General features: G+C 37.4%; 1 protein-coding gene across 1 annotated transcript in view; it reads right to left on the bottom strand.

Moving 5' to 3' along the window:
- Positions 1–17,293, bottom strand: part of LOC109246675 (uncharacterized) — a 34,580-nt gene that overhangs the window by 9,970 nt on the left and 7,317 nt on the right. The window contains exon 2 of the mRNA XM_053900706.1: positions 8,642–9,037. Within this exon, the coding sequence (XP_053756681.1) occupies positions 8,642–9,037 (396 nt within the window). The remainder of the gene's footprint in view (positions 1–8,641; positions 9,038–17,293) is intronic.

The following is a 17,293-nucleotide window of genomic DNA, read 5'->3' as shown; positions in this document are numbered from 1 at the left end:
CATGGGCCATTATGCAAAAAAATGCATTCAAAATATTAAATATCTTCAAATAATTATTTATTAGCATGTCATAGTTTTCCAAAATGAGAAATGTAATGTAAACACAGCATAGTAGTCTATGTATACGCATAGAATGTTTTATAACATTCCTCCTTCCTTTCTTCTTTTTTTTTTTTTCCTTCTCTTCCTCCTCCTTCCTTTCAATGATCATCAATATTCACAACAATGGCTAATACAAAGACAGTGCCAGCCACTTCTCTGAGGAGGCAATGACATCTAGGAAGAAGTTATTTTCCAGTACATTTCAAGTTGATGAAAAAAAAATTCAATTTCAACATAAAACCCATGTGTGTGATGGTAGCAAACAAAATGTTTTTATTTTTGATTTTTTAACGTTTATTTATTTTTGGAGAGACAGAGCGTGAGCAGGAGAGGGGCAGAGAGAGAGACACAGAATCCGAAGCAGGCTCCAGGCTCTAAGTTGTCAACACAGAGCCCAACGTGGGGCTCGAACCTATGAACCATCAGATCATGAGCTAAGGCGAAGTCAGAGGCTTGACCAACTGAGCCACCTAGGCACCCTGCAGACAGAATGTCTTTAGAGATGGGAGATGAGGGACTTCTGGGGTCTTTACTCTGGGAAATATTGTTTATTGATTAGCTGATGATTGGTTAATGATTCAGCTGATAAAAACTTTCCAGGCAGTTTTAAGTAAAGCACTGTCATCAAACACAGAAGATTTGGTCACCAGGAGCAACAGAAAATGAGAATGAATACAATCCTTAGTTATAGCAAGGTGCACATAAATGGAAAAAGGGAAAGATTTCAGTTGAAAGATTATAGATTTTTTATTGGTCTTGTGGAATCCAATGACATCTATAATGTGTTCTAAATATGATTATTTAAAAGGTCTTGATCTCAAGGATCCAAATTTACATGCATTAAGATAATCGCATAAATACTGAGTATGTGTTTATGTAATATGCCTTTAATTGCTGGGAGATCCTCCTTTCCCAGAGCAATTTTAATTGATGCTGGAATCTGTCCAATTTCAAAACCAAAATTTTGACTTGAAAAAAGGATGACTTCTGGCTGTCCCCAAACACCCAAACAATGGGGTTTGTTCTCCAGGAACCAAAAGGTGTCATTGTCACTAGCCCCTATCAAGTGTCAGAAATCACCACAGTCTACCTGTGAATCCATCTCAGACAGTTAATTTTCTTGCACTAGACAGTACAAGTGGAAGACCAAAATAGTAAATAATATAATAATGTTCAGTATACCCAAAGTGGTATACCTCAAGTAAAATACATTCTGTACAGTAGACTATATTATACAAAATTCAGTCTGAAATACTAATCCTGTTAGCTTGCATAAATGGAAGACTATTCGAAAAATGAATTACTTATGGTAAGTAGGAAACTCTATTTCTCCCAGATCTGGATGTGTACTTAGAAGGGGCAGAAGAAAAAAAGTTTCTGGTGGGAAAGTTGGATGAGAACACTCATAGCTCCAATGAATAGTGTAGAGATTGACCCCTTTTTGGGGTCTCAGTTCCCTATATAGAAAACCCTTGGGATTGGGGCACCTGGGTAGCTCAGTTGGTTAAGCGTCTGACTTCAGCTCATGTCCTGATCTCATGGTTTGTGGGTTCAAACCCCACATTGGGCTATGTGCTGACAGCTCAGAGCCTGGAGCCTAGAGCCTGCTTTGGATTCTGTGTCTCCCTCTCTCTCTCTGTTCCTCCCCCGCGTGCAGTCTGTCTCTCAAAAACAAACATTAAAAAACTATAGATAATACTTGGGACTGACCTGTAAGGAATTTTCTTCATCTCACTGCACTGAGCATGAAATCCTGTACCTAATACAGATTTAAGACCCCAAGGATACCACCTGCACAGTATATTACCATTTTTTTTCATGGAGGTAGGCAGCATGTACATCTTAGCTAGTGATATTTGATTACACATACTGAACAGTCTGGAAAGTTTTGAAATATTTAACTAAGTACCTCATTTAATGCAATAGATATTTTTCTGCAAAGTTTTATGTACAATGTCTTTTGTCAGTACATTTGCATTTTAATTCAGTAGCACAACAAATTTGTGGTCATTTTGCAATGCAAATGTGGTTCCAGAATCTAATTTATTGTTTTAGAAATGTGTATTTATACAGGTGTATTTATCTTACACCAAGATATCTTGTGGCTGTAAAAAATGAAATACTTCTTAAGACAAAATGAACTCTGATTACAGACCACGAGGCTGGCATGTATGTCAAAGAAAATATTTACTGGTACAATCATTCTCTGTAATACTCTATTTCTGTTTTCCCGAGGAAAGTACAATATTGTATAAAAAAGTACTTAAATTTTATTTGCCAGAAATAGTTAATATTTCATGAAATGTCTGTTGTATACTATACTTTAAGATCTCCTTTAAATTTTGGTGACTTTTAAACCCTAAGCTTCTAACACGAAATTTGGTATTTCTTAAAGGAAAAGACCTTAGAATGTTGCATTCTTCATGTTAACAAATCCCTGTTATCAAGTATTTCTTGCTGTATGTGTTGGCCATGAGAATACAGTTCTCCAGTCTCCAAATGCTTGAAGCATAACTGCCTGACAGCTCCAACTGCTGAGCTCTGTAACTCATCACCATGTTTGTACGGAGGCCACACTTCCCACAGGCCGCTCCCAGCCAATGACCAAATGTGGCAGAGCATTCCTGGGAGGCGCAGAGGTCTTCTGATGACGATTTTAATTTAAGGCCTCCCCAAGAATTCTTCCAATCTTCACTGACCTTTCCTTAGTACTGCACCATAGGTGCTTCCACAAACCACCTTTCCTTCTTTCTCTCTCTCCTTCACTCAGGATAAGACCTACATGGTGGGTCAGATGGCTCTCTCAGCCGATCTCACCTCCCCTTCCCCAATTTTCTCTCACTAGTGTTCCCCCTGATAAATCTGATTAATTTAATCCCATATTGATTTCTGCTTATCTATGCTACCTGGCTTAAAAACCCAGATTAACGTACTCCTAAATGCTAGGCAGTTTGGTAAGTGCTATGAAATATAAAAATTTTAAGTCAGGGTCATTGACCCAAATTTCTCCCTTATCTTTATATCTTCTGTGCCTACTCTTGTAAATGCATGGCATTTGATTAAATGATTGCTAGGAAACTTATGGCTCTAAAATTCTGTGATCTTTACTTACAAGATTATTAGTAAGAATACTGTGGTGAATTAAATATGGCCACAAATGTTTTGTCATTTCCCCAGTCAAGATGTAGTATTTATTTCCCCTCTCCTGGAATCAGAGCTGTCCCTGTAACTGCTTAAACCACAGGAGGTGGAGAAAGCAACATGGCCACTTTCAGACTAAACCTTAAGAACTATGGGCAGCTTCTATGTTCCATATCAGCAGTTCAGTTGTTAGCTAAAGAGAACACACAGAGATCTCAGGTGGGGAGAGGAGGCTCTGAAGGTTACATGGAGAGGGAAAGCAGTCCAGCAGTGCCATTGACCCAGCTCCAGATGCCATCTGACTGCAACTACACGAGACCCAAGTGAGACCAGAAAGAGAACTGCCCAGTTGATCCCAGATAATCAACAGAACCATGAGAGTTATTAATAATGGTACTGTCCCAACCACTAAGTTTCAGAATAGTTTGTTACACAGCAAGAGATAACTGAAACAATATCATGTCTATCACAATGAATTATCTTATTAATCTTATGAAGTACATATGTTTAAATTCACCTATTGAATAATGTATATATATAAAATATATTTAATACATGAACATTTCCATGGATATATACAGATACGCTTATGTGTATATATGTATGTTTGTATATACAAAATGTATGTATAGGTGTATGTGTACGGATGCGTGTGTGTGTCCATATAAATTCTATAGAGAGTTTTCAGCTACAAAGCAAAGGTAGTGACTAGGATGGTGGAGATAAATAACTGTCATGGGGTTAAAGAAAAGACCAGGGCCACCAGGGTAATTAGTGTGATGTTCCAGCTAGTAGAGCCATAAAAGGGGAGTAAGATTTAGATAAGGAAAGAAACAGTGAGGGGAAGCAATGTATGTGAGGGACATGTTCTATGTCATAGCTCTGTATTTACCTATGTGTGATTAAAATAAATATAAATAGCCAAATGAAAGATCTAATTGAAACTGAAGTTTCTTCCTATGAATAATAGTTAACTTTATTGCACTTTAATATTACGTAGAATATTATATTATATCATGGGTTATAACTGCAGGGTAAAATATCTTACATCTTTCTATGACTGTATTACAATTTTAGTTTTTTAATGTCTTTGTCAAGTGTTTTGGACTGGATATGAAATATATTTCAACATTTTACATCTCAGATGCCAGCGTTTCTTAATGTCAGAAGTGAAAGGCACGCCACTTTTACAATTATTATCTGTGATTATGCAGAAAACCATTTGCTCTCAACATTTATGGATGATATTACAAAACCATCAAGGACATTTTTTTCATTTTGGAAGACGTTAAAATACTGAGTAACATATTCTTTTTTTTTTTTAATTTTTATCTTTTTAATGTTTTTTAGTTTTGAGAGACAGAGAAACAGAACCTGAGTGGGCGAGGAGCAGAGAGAGAGGGAGACACAGAATGTGAAGCAGGCTCCAGGCTCTGAGCTGACAGCACAGAGCCTGACGCAGGGCTCGAACCCATGAACTGTGAGATCATGACCTGAGCCGAAGTCTGATGCTTAACCGACTGAGCCACCCAGGCGCCCCTATTCTTTTTAATTAAATGCTCCATGTTCCCTTCTGAAGCCAAAGGTAGTGCAGTAGGGTACTGAAGCTCAAGAAAAATGAATGTCCCACAGCTTCCCAAATCTACATTCAGTGACTCTACACTGATAGCTTGGAATACCAAGGTGGGAGTATTTAAATTAAATGAGCACATACATTAAATGAGGTAATTTTGTTTGTTTTGGAAAGCAGGTGGTTAAGCATTTATTAGTATACTGAGGGTGAGATTTGGGCCAATGTATACATGTATAAATGTATACAAAGTATACAGTTTGCCCCAATGTATACAACGATACATTAAGATTCACCCCAAATAGGGGCGCCTGGGTGGCTCAGTAGGTTAAGCGGCAGCTCAGGTCATGATCTCATGGTCCGTGAGTTCGAGCCCTGCATCGGGCTCTGTGCTGACAGCTCAGAGCCTGGAGCCTGTTTCAGATTCTGTGTCTCCCTCTCTCTGACCCTCCCCCATTCATGCTGTGTCTCTCTCTGTCTCAAAAATAAATAAACTTCAAAAAAAAATTTTTTAAAAATTCACCCCAAATCAAGACTTTCTACAATTGTTTTATTCACCTGCACTTTTCCGTGGTCTAATTTAATCTTTGATATGACTCTCAGAAAATACTGTCTCCACTGAGACCTGGTCTTGCAATAGCTCCTACTCATCTCTGCTCTTTATTAGCTCTGAAAACTGTAGAAGAGACTGATATGCTGTAGTCACTCCTGCAGGTCATGGCACTGCAGCAGCAGGCAGAGGCAAAGGTCTCACCTCCTCATGACCCCTCTTACTGGTGGGACATCACTAGGAGAGCAGGTGCATGTGGAAAGTTATGTTCCTCCACACAGTTCCTCTAGGAAGTCTTCTCTAGCTTTCCAAATTTGGTTAAGACCCAACAGTCATTTCCTAGTTCCTTTGTGTTTTTTCTCACAATTGTCTTACTGTACTTACTAACTGAAATCTTTAACACGTCCCATAAGTCCCAGGGCATTGTGCTTCCGCCCGAATATGTGATGCACCCTCTACTAAGTTTAAGTTCTAGGCAAAGGGGTACTTTCTCAATTAATTCTCCAAATGAGCCACTCTTTTCTGACTCTGCATTGTGACAGCCACTTCCTTTGTCTACACCCTTTCTCCTATACTTTGTTTGGCTTCATCTTCTCAATCCTTTGGCTCTACATTTAAATGTTCCTGCCTCAGAAAATCGCCGGTTTCCCAGATCAGTCAGTTCTCTCTGCTATATACCTCAATCATTACTTTCCATCCACAGCATGTATTTCAGTTCTATTTAACTAAGAAGCTGTGCGATTACCCATGTACTGTGGAAAGTTTCTACAGGAAGGTTTGTTCACCTCTCTATGCTCTTAAATAGTAAATAGCATAACAGTATGACAGGGCATGACATAACACAGCTTGACATGACAGCAGCCCATGTCATGGGCTGTTTATTTATCCTGTTAAGTAAATATGAGCCACCACTAAAATTCACAAATAGGAGTTCAGCCCCTAGCATAGTCTTGAAGTCAAGCCATTTTCAGTCAATGGACACTTCCATAAATCATATTCAAACTATGATGGTGATAATATCAACACTGAATGGTAGTAACTGAACCATCATGAATCTGGCATATTTAGATGTAGAGTGTACCTTTCACTGAATCCAACTTGAGGATCTCATTTTTCTATTTTAGGATTTCTAGAATGTAGTGGGAATTATATGTGTGTGTGTGTGTGTTTGTGCGTGTGTGTGTATACACACACACACACACACATATATATGTATATAAAATCATTATGTATTTGTATTTTTCCCACAATATATTATTATTGTGTGTGTGTGCGTGTGCACTACCCTCAAAACTTGCTAAAGAAAACATCTGCTGGGGCGCCTGGGTGGCTCAATCAGTTAAGCGGCCAACTTCGGCTCAGGTCATGATCTCGTGGTCCGTGAGTTCGAGCCCCATGTCGGGCTCTGTGCTGACAGCTCAGAGCCTGGAGCCTGTTTCAGATTCTGTGTCTCCCTCTCTCTGACCCTCCCCTGTTCATGCTCTGTCTCTCCCTGTCTCAAAAATAAATAAAAAAAAAGTTAAAAAAAATAATGTTTAAAAAAATAATAATGTTTAAAAAAAAAAAGAAAACATCTGCCACCATTTTTTTAAAAAAAACAACTAGAGTTACCAATTACTTTTTGGAAGTACAAGCCATATCATCTACACAATGATACAACCAAATTCCTGCAAAAGTACATTCTGCAAAGTTTTGCAAAGTATTGATTACAAGATTTTGTAAAATCAGCAAAGAGTTTCAACCTATGTATTTTGGTTCCTCCAAAACCTGAAATTATGCCTGGATGTAAAAAATTTCATAAGTCAAACAAAGTCATCCTGAAATTAGTGACACAAACAATGAGAAAGGAGGGGAAAAAAAGAATGTTACCTGGAATATACTTATTAGTAAATAAGGAACATCAGGTTCTTTCCAATAATTAAAATATATTAATTAGTTCTTGACAATATCTTTCAAAAATTAACTATACAGATTTAAAAATACATATTTAGAGGCCTTAAACTATATTATATAAAATTGCTAAAAGTAATTCAGTAATATTAGAATACAGTATAAAACATGTTTTTCTCAGAGGGAAAAATGTGTGAAATTGTAACACGCTAATTAAATGAATGTTGCATGGAGTACAATCAAGAAAACTACCTCTAGAACCTTTCAAGACAGAGGGCAGGAGAAATGTACTCTGAGACATTGTCTAGGCTTGATTTATTAAATGGAACAGGAATTTCTATTTCAGGGCAATAATCTACTTGGTATTTATATTTATATTTATATTTACTTGTATTGATTTGTACTTAAGCACTAGAAAGGAATGGAAACTTTTGATGTTATTCTACGCACCAGTCAAGAGAAAATTAACAATTACCAATTGATGGCAATCTTGAACAATTTTAAGGGGAGGGTCCTCTTCTTACAAAAGAGAGTGTTTAAAAGTGCATCAGAGTAAAAAGAAGTTGTCTTTTCTTTTCTTTTTCTTTTTTTTTTTAATACAATTTAAGTAAAAGCCTTTCTTGTACCTAATAGAACAGATTTCAACACTCTCTCAACCTGGAATTTGAGTTGACTAAGAGAAAACAGAGTTGATCTTTCTCCTTTAAAAGTTCCCACATTTATGACTGAGACATAGAAACACTTACCTGGATTAAAGACAAAAGAGTTTGAGAAAGTTTTAACAAACAAGATATGCCAACCAACCAAGCACTGCAGTATCCGACCACCTTGGGACAAAGGCTTCACAAGGGTCAGAAGGAACAGCTGTAGCCTGTCACCTTCTTGTTATCTGACACCTTATTAATATTAGCCATCAGAAGTTTGTCAAACTGGGGAAGGTCACTGAAGGGGAGATGTTTCATGCTAAACCTTTCCTGAAGGACTAGTTTTGGTACTACTGTAGTAAGAGGGATGCTAATAGTAGTGGAAAATAACAGCTCTTGCAAACACAATGTCAAGTTAAGATGTGTCTTCAAAAAAATGCCAATTTTCCGACTAGGAAAATAACAAGTAGGTAAGTCTGCACATGTAAATTACCACAGCAAGCAAAACTTCCAGGGTTAGGTTTGGAACTCGACCGTCACCAAGACACTACCTTGTTGTTACCTAAATAAACTTGCTAACAGGAAAAGAAAAACTGGTTAAATAAAACGAGTGACAGTTCAGGACCCCTTCAAACCGCGAGAAACTTGTTCGGACCGACGGTGCCACCTCCGGAGTCCGCATCGCAAGTCGCCCGGGTCGGGTGTCTGCGCGAGGACCGGCCCCGTCCGTCATCTGGCGATTACCTCGGGCTGCAGCCGTCCGCGGGATCCTCCTTCCCGGGGTGGCCCCGCGGTCCGGGCGGCGTCCGGAGGCGACGCGGTGGCGGGAGCCCGGCGCGGGGGGTGACTCGGGCTGGTCCCGGGCGCAGGCGGCGCGGGGAAGGAAGCGGCTGCCAGGCGAGCTTGGAGGGTGCGCCAGGGACTCGCGCGCTCGCCCCGACGCGCACCGCGTCCCGGGAACCGCCCGGCCGCGCCGCCGCGTCCCGGCTCCCGGCCCGAGAGCGCCCCCGCCCGGAGAGGAGGAGAGGAACCCGGCGGGACACCCCGACTGGAGGCCCCTCCATGGGCTGTGCCAAGGAGTGAATTGCTCAGAGAGCCCGAAGTAGGACGCAGGCACAGAGGATCGTTTACTCCCCAATCCTAAAACGGTGGGTGGGAAGAGGCCTCATAATATATTCGCCTCATAATATAAACTTACTATCAAAACAGGTGACTGTCATTTTGGCCTGACAGTGAATGAGTCCAGATCACATGTCTCCGTTGGGTTTCGTCGGACCCTCAGCAAGTGTCTTTAGGATTGTATGTTCCTGACGCTAAAAATGACAGAGAGCCCCAAGGAAAAGGCTGAGATGTTGCTTTTCTGTGCTCAGGATCCAGCACAAATTCCCTGAACATAGTAGGCACATGGTAACAGATGGTTTTGTTGCATGTACAGAATGAACTGATGCAGAGAGGAAAGCGGGTATTTCCCTTTCTAAATGACCATTTTGCCCAGGCTTTAGCAGGCAAACACAAGACCACCAATTTAATACTATTTTTGTTGTTTTGTTTTCCAGAATCAGCATTTGATTAGGGGGCTGAGGCACCCCCACCTCCACCAGCCCTTTTGCTTCTGGTAACCGAAAACAAAGAGGAGCCGTTTCTCCATTTCCATCACCCTATACAAATTCCTGACCTGACTCAGGTGATATGATACAGACTTGCTCTGATGTCATTGTACCCCCACCCCCTGCCCCACAATGTAGATACTGTTTCAGAGATGATTGTGGTAGAAATCAAGCTCCCCAGAGACAAAAAAAGATAGCTATCCCTATCAGAATTTTTGCATTCACTTGGATTGGACAAGAGTATACATTCACACTCCACATCTATGTTAATTCTCCAGCCTCTTTTAACTCTCCAGCCCCCCTTTGTAATGGAATCTGAAAAAATACAAACCAGCTGGACATCCGACAGTATGTAACAGTGGTCCACATAATAATCCTTTGCTAAGCAAACTGGATGGACAAGAAGTGACTAGTATCTTGGAAGCCTTGGTAAAACACATGGACTCTAGAAGGTGGTACATAAATCCTACAAAGATACATATCAAAAAAACTTTTAGAAGTCCTAAGGTCTGGGACGTGTTAAGATATCCCTTCAAAGTAAAGGAAGAACTACTACATCTTGTACCTCTCACTGCTAAAAAGGAAGCTGAATGCCTGGTATGCCTTTTTGAATTCTGGAAGCCACATATTCCATGTTTGGGAATACTGCTTTGACCAATACATCAGGTAACCATAAATGTCACCAGCTGTGTGGGGGCAAGAGCAGGAAAATACTGTAGTAAATTTGGGCTGCAGTGCAGTGTTTAATCCTAGTAAATCCTGTGGAACTAGAGGTTTAAGTGGGAAAAGATGCCATTTAGAGTTATTCAAACCCAAGCTGCTGATACTGATACCAAGGATTTTTCTTTTCTTATTTTTTTCTTTTTTAAAATTTACATCCAAATTAGTTAGCATATAGTGCAACAATGATTTCAGGAGTAGATTCCTCAGTGCCCCTTACCCATTTAGCCCATCCCCCCTCCCACAACCCCTCCAGTAACCCTCAGTTTGTTCTCCATATTTATGAGTCTCTTCTGTTTCATCCCCCTCCCTGTTTTTATATTATTTTTGTTTCCCTTCCTTTATGTTCATCGTTTTTAACACCAAAAATTATTCAGAGCTTTTTTCCTCATAGGGATCTCAGATAATCATTCAAGTCTTAAATTTCACATTAATAAATACAAACTGTCATTTTCATTAATATTGTAAAGTGCTAATAAAAGTTATGACATCCCTGGGACACCTGGGTGGCTCAGTCAGTCAAAGGTCTGACTTTTGATTTCAGCTCAGGTCATGATATCATGGTTGTGGGATGGAGCCCCATGTCAAATTCCACACTGACCATGGAGCCTCCTTAAGATTCTCTCTCTCCCTCTGCCCCTCCCACTGTGCTTGCTTGCATGCACATGCTCTCTGTCTCTCAAAAAAAAAAAAAAAAACTTATGACAGCACAAATTTACCGCTTCCTTAGCATAAGCTTTTTAAAGGTTGAAAATTTGCTAAGTCATTCTTTGGGAGATATTTTATTAAAATGCTAATAAAATCCAAATGCTATCCTTTCTGCACAGTTTATTTAACTCTCAACTTCTCCAGGGATTGTCTCCTGGATTAATAAGATCACCATTCTCCTCTCATGTCATAGCATATTCTGTCTATGCTAGTGATGCTCTTTTTGGCACTTTAGAATCACCTGAGGAGAGTAAACAGCCTGCTGCTGAGGCCATGCAGTTCAATCAGAATTTCTCAGAAGGGACTTAGACATCATTTTTTTTTCTTTTTCTTTTTTTTTTTTTTTTAACTCTCCTAGTGATTCCAATTAGAAACCAGGTTAAAGAACTACTGGTATATACATTTTAGAGGGCATTACACACTTGCTACTTCCTTACATCCCTGACTCCCTAACAGAATCTCCCTGAGTGAACTTTTCCATCCTATTATTCATTTACTGATCTGCATGATAGATATTTATTATGTGATTTGCTAGACAGTTGGTTGACAAACACAGCCTTTTAACACATAAAAACTTCTTAACAGAGGGCGTCTGGGTGGCTCAGTTAAGTGTCTGAGTCTTGGTTTCAGCTCAAGCCGTGATCTTGTGGCTTCATGAGTTTGAACCCTGCGTTGGGCTCTGCCCTGGCAGTGTGGAGTCTGCTTGGGATTCTCTCTCTGTCCCTCTCTCTGTGTCCCTCTCCTTCTCATGCTGTCTCTGTCTCTCTCAAAATAAATATATAGACTTAAAAAAATTCTTAATAGAAATACCTTTTGCACTAAACAGGTTGGCTGATTATCATTGTCTTTAGTATACATTGTTCTGAATTGAATAAATCTTGTACATTTAATTGTACTGTATCCTCAATAAACAAAAAATGAATGAAATATGCATGCATTACATGCAAAGAGGAAGAAAAGATAGTATTTTATGGAGGGTGCATTGTTATAAAGTATCGCTCTCCAATTCAAGGTGAAAATAATTATTTGTACTCAAAAGCTGTTACATTTAAGAGACATTTCACAAAGTTAAAATAAAAACAAATAAAAGATAAACTGAACTGCTCCCTTTTTGGAAATTTTTATCAAGTTTATACCAACTTTTTGATACTACAAGCCTGTAGGAACAAGGATCGAGATGTGCATATTTAGGGTATATAAAGACATAGCTGCAAAATATTTGTATTTGATAACTTCTACCTAATAAAATTTTGTTTGTAACTGATTTGATTTTCTACTGGGAAAACCAAAGAACAACTAATATCAATGAGGTGACATCATACTTTTTAAATATTTAATGATTTTCATCTCATTAAACACTGAGATTGCTGCATTATTATAAATCTTAGAAGTGAATATATTAATTTGTTCAACCTGTAAGTCAGTTACAGAGAGAAGCCTCAAGTCTATTCTTTTGACTCAAAATTTCTTTTCTGACTAAAAATAAACCCACAAATCGGGAGCGGGGGAAGGGCACTTCTATAGTGGTGGTAAGGTGTTATAATAACCATCCCAGATATTTAAGGAATAAAAATTTCTAATAAAAAAGATTATAAAAGAATACTATAAAAAGTTATATGTCAACAAATGGATAAATTCCTAGAAATATAGTTTTCCAAAACTGAACTGGGAGGAAGTAGAAAAACAAAAGTGATTAAAAAGAATAATTTTTTCTCACATAAATTTCTGAAAGCAGATTATTGTTTTCAAACAGTCCAACAAAGCTTTTACAATATCTCATTTTTTTTCTTTCCCTGAAAGAAAAAAAGTATAAATAGAATGTTGTTTGTAATTGATACATTTTTAGATACAATTTCTTTCATGCTTAAGCAAGAGCTAATCAGTTGACGAATCTGCCTACACATGGTGAAGTACAAAGCCGATGAAAAGGGAAATTTCTATTATTGTTCTTCCTTTCATTGGCAAGTCACTTAATATTTTTGGTATAGAAACTCTAGAATGCATTTTGATGTATTGTATACTCTGAGTTTTTATATAAAATCAAATATTTCAATAATTTGTCATTTTGTGAATAATTTACATCTCAGAATTAAGGAGTAGTGATTTTTTTCCATACTAATATTCATTTATTAATGGCAAATTGCTGCCAAATATATCTTGCAAGGAATGTTCCTTGAAAACTCTCTGTAAATTCATGACCCAAAGGTCTTATTTTTTATTCCCAGCTATACCTTAATTAAGATATGATATGTGGTTTAAGGTAACCACATATCAGATCTTAATTATCCTTCTCTGTAGCCACAACCACAATAATATGAAAATAGCCAAAATGACTGCTGTGTAGCTTGGTAGGTAAAGCCAAGTACTCCCAAGAATAAAGAGTGACATTTCTAGCTAACGATGTTAATAATCTATGATCAAGAATTACTATGAACTCTGAACTAATCTATAATTCACTTATCATATACCCATTATACTGTAGGAACTTTGTGGTAAAGTGGAAAAAGCCTGAAGCTTGGAATGATGGGTTTCCTTCTGTTGAAGTCTCTGTTTCTCAAATGACTTTCCTGGATAAAGAGACATTTGGAGATGAAGATTCTCCAGATCCTTCATCAAAACAGCAGATTCTTACAAAATGCCCCTGAGTATGAATTTAGCTTGAGTTTTAAATGTATACCACTTCATAACAGCACATTGTGCTTACTCTCAACAGCAGAGTAAACATGCCTAATTTCTTTGCACACATGAAGAAAATACAGTTGAAAACTTATCTATCTATCTATATTTAAAATTTTTTAATGTTTATTTATTTTGCAAGAGAGAAGGAAAGAAGAAAGAGGCAGAGAGTGGAAAGAGAGAGAGAGAGAGAGAGAGAGAGAGAGAGAGAGAAGAGGGGCAGAGAAAGAGGGAGAGAGAGAATCTCAAGCAGGCTCCACACTGTCAGCACGGACCCCAATTTGGGGCTTGATCCCACAAACTGTGAGATCATGACCTGAGCCAAGATCAAGAGTCAGAAGCTGAACTGACTGAGCCACCCAGGAACCTCAATTTTTTTAATTCAAAGGAAGAAAGTTTTATGTAGAGTAGAAATCAAGAATTCTGGATAAGACAATGTGAGATGGTGTTTGAGATCTGGGACATCTGAGGGTACTATGGGTAATCTTCCCCTTACGTCCTGCCCAAATTTTTATAGAGGTGAAATAATCAGCTTTAAGATTCTATAAATATAAGATTAAAGAAAAGAAATAAAACAGGGACTTATGGGAGAGGAATTTTTTTATCAGAAATGAGAAGAAACACTTTATTCACTTTTGCCTAAATGAGTAATGTCATTTATATGAAGAGATCACATCTTAAAAAGCATTGGGTTCAGTCCAACATTTTATTTATCACTATAATGATACTCTTCCACTGGTCTGAGTTACAAAAATGATTTTAGTTTAGATAGAAGATCCTAGCTGTACTTCATAATTTCCATCTCTGGGAAAAATCATCTCATGTGTCTCCTAAATGCTTATTACAATGGTGACTTTTAACTCAAATATAGCACACACATGAGAACATTTTGGCATCCAGTGCTGAAATATTAGTGTATGAAATAAATATTTCAAATAGAAAAAGAATTTCTAATGTCCCGGTAATAAAAGAAAAGACATGATGGGAGGATGCTTTTTTAGAGGAAAGACTGCCTGAAGTGTGTATACAAAAATGCCCAAGATTTTTCAGAACCTAGGAAGACTGAAAACAAAAACAAAAAACAAAAACAAAAACAATAGCATTGTGGAAATATTTCTAAATTTCTGAAAAAAGTTTTTTTTTTAAGGAAGTGAATCACTTACAGTGAAATTTTAGGATGAACTAGATTGGTAAAGGGTAGATTCTCACTTTGATCTGCCTGTTTTAGTCCTATTTTCTGACTTTGGTGTGGTACCAAGGATATAGATATAAATAAATATTTATATTTATCAAATTATATAAAATGACTCTGAGATTCTCCTGTCCAGTTAGTAAAACTGTCAAGTTCTTTTATTTGTAAATGAAAATGTAACTGAGTAAGTTTGCACTGTGTTCAGTTCCATTGACCCCCCAGTTTTTCTTTCTGGTTTCTTCTTAGAATGGTAACAAAATTGTGGCAGCACTTAGCCTCATGTCTTCTTGCAGTAACATACAAAGGCTGAAAGGGGAAATGTTTGTCTTTGTGTGCTCGTTTTTGTGTTTCTCCTAAACTTTTCTAGTACTCTGCATTTCTATTCCCTTAACGTTGTCCAGTATCACTTCATGCAGCCATGAATGTCTTTTTTTTTAAGTGCCAATCTGTATGACTTCTTTATTAGACACACACTACTGTATTACATGTTATTTCACCAGTGAATTTTCTTCTACATTTTGTCAAAATATCTTTGAAAACAGATCTTCAAGGAGTATCCTGACCCATCGAGAGAAGTATAGTAATAGAAAATAAAAGTGAAATCAATGAGAGACACTGAAACCATTCCTAAAATAGATTATTAGTGACAAGAAGCAATCAACGTACAATCTGTTGATAGTGTAAGATATGCAGAAAAGGAATTGAAACTTTTATGCCACTGAAAATGAGTGATTTAATGTGTCAGTTCTGTTACACTGCCTGATAAAAATATTACTGGTGGTAAATTTAGACACTAAAAGATTGAAACAATTTTGTTTCATTATGTTAGCCAGGCATATCGTATGCTAATATTAGGAATGTTTTTAACACAAATTTTCTTGTTATATTATTTTTCCATTTTTGTAACTCAGCCATTTGAATCTTGTTCTGAATAATAAATTAGTAGAAGTGAAGTATAAACCTTTGACAAAAGTATACTTACTTTTCTTTGTCTAACTGCTATAATATTTCCTATCATTGATATAAATGCTGCTCAAGGTACTTATATCCAAGCATGTATGATACAAATGGAACACACACAAAATAACTCATGCATAACTACAATTTTCAAGAGAAGGTTCAAGAGACCAGACATCAACATGGTTATGTGAATTCTCTTAATTTTTTAATGTTGGAAATTATTATAAAACAAGTAACAATATGACCCAAGGAAAACAAATTTGCAGATCATATCTGATGTCAGCCTCTGCTGACTTCTGGATGTAGTTATATTATTTTACAAAAGATACAATTCGTTTTTTTAATAAGAAATGTTTTTTGTTTTTGTTTTTTTAATTTGTAAATGTTTATTTTTTGAAATGTGGGGGGAATGGAGGGGCAGAGAGAAAGGGAGACACAGAAGCCAAAGCAGGCTTCAGGCTCTGAGCTGTCAGCACAGAGCCTGATGCAGGGCTCGAACTCACAGACTGAGAGATCATGACCTGAGCTGAAGGCAGACACTTAACCAACTCAGCCCCCCAGGCACCTCAGAAAAGATATAATTCTTGTAAAATGAATCACAGCTAATTTGTCACAAAGCTGGCAATAGCAAAGAGGGTTCATCCATCATTCCTTAAACACACACACGCAAGCACACACACACACATAAGCACACATATACATCCATTAATACTAATGAAAACATTCTTTACATGCTTATTTTTTAAAAAAAATATATTGTAATTATTGCCTGAGTATAATATAATAGCCTATAAATATTTCTGGGCATTTGGATCTGCCAAACAGAAAATATTTTATTCTCTGGATATTTAGTAATTCTAGAATATCTGAAAATTCTAAAGCTCATTTTTAATGGAATCTCCTAAACCTCCACTTTTTGTAAAAAAGGACAAAATAATTCTGAGTATGGAGAATTCCATTTGTATTACAACAGATTATTCTCTCAAAAGCCGAAATCAGAAAGAAGTGGAAATATATCCACCTTTCTACATCCCAAATGGTGTTGGCATTTGAGGACAATTATTTACATGGAGATTTGTGTGCTGCATAGCTTATTTATCAAATGTGTATTCTAAGCAGTGGATTTCGGAATGTTGACATCCGTGTTTTCCTGCAGTTGTCAAAATAATAAATGATGTACAATATCATTTATACTTTCAAATTCTTTATGTATAATTGATCATATCCTCCAGCCTAACTCTGAGATTTTGCTTGCATTCTGAATGCCTTCTCAATGTCATCTTTCTTTCTATTACCTCCTTTCCTTTGCTATCTTAACACTTCTAAGCATGCCAGGTAACTCAATGGCATATTTATTTATAATAAATTTCCACATATGCTAAAACATTATCATAAAAGAAAGACTCAGAAAAATAAACCCCTTGACTATGGGTCCTCTTGACTGTCCACTGAATTGTCCTATTTTTGCATTTCTTTTCTCCAGTCTATTCCACATTCTACCTGGAATGATTCTTCCCCAAACACTGCTTTGAT

This window comes from Panthera pardus, unplaced genomic scaffold (assembly GCF_024362965.1).
Source record: "Panthera pardus isolate Hobbes unplaced genomic scaffold, ASM2436296v1 HiC_scaffold_13, whole genome shotgun sequence".
Classification (NCBI taxonomy): Eukaryota; Metazoa; Chordata; class Mammalia; order Carnivora; family Felidae; genus Panthera; species Panthera pardus.
The sequence above is the reverse complement of the archived record's forward strand: the minus strand, read 5'-3'. Positions and strand labels throughout refer to the sequence as shown.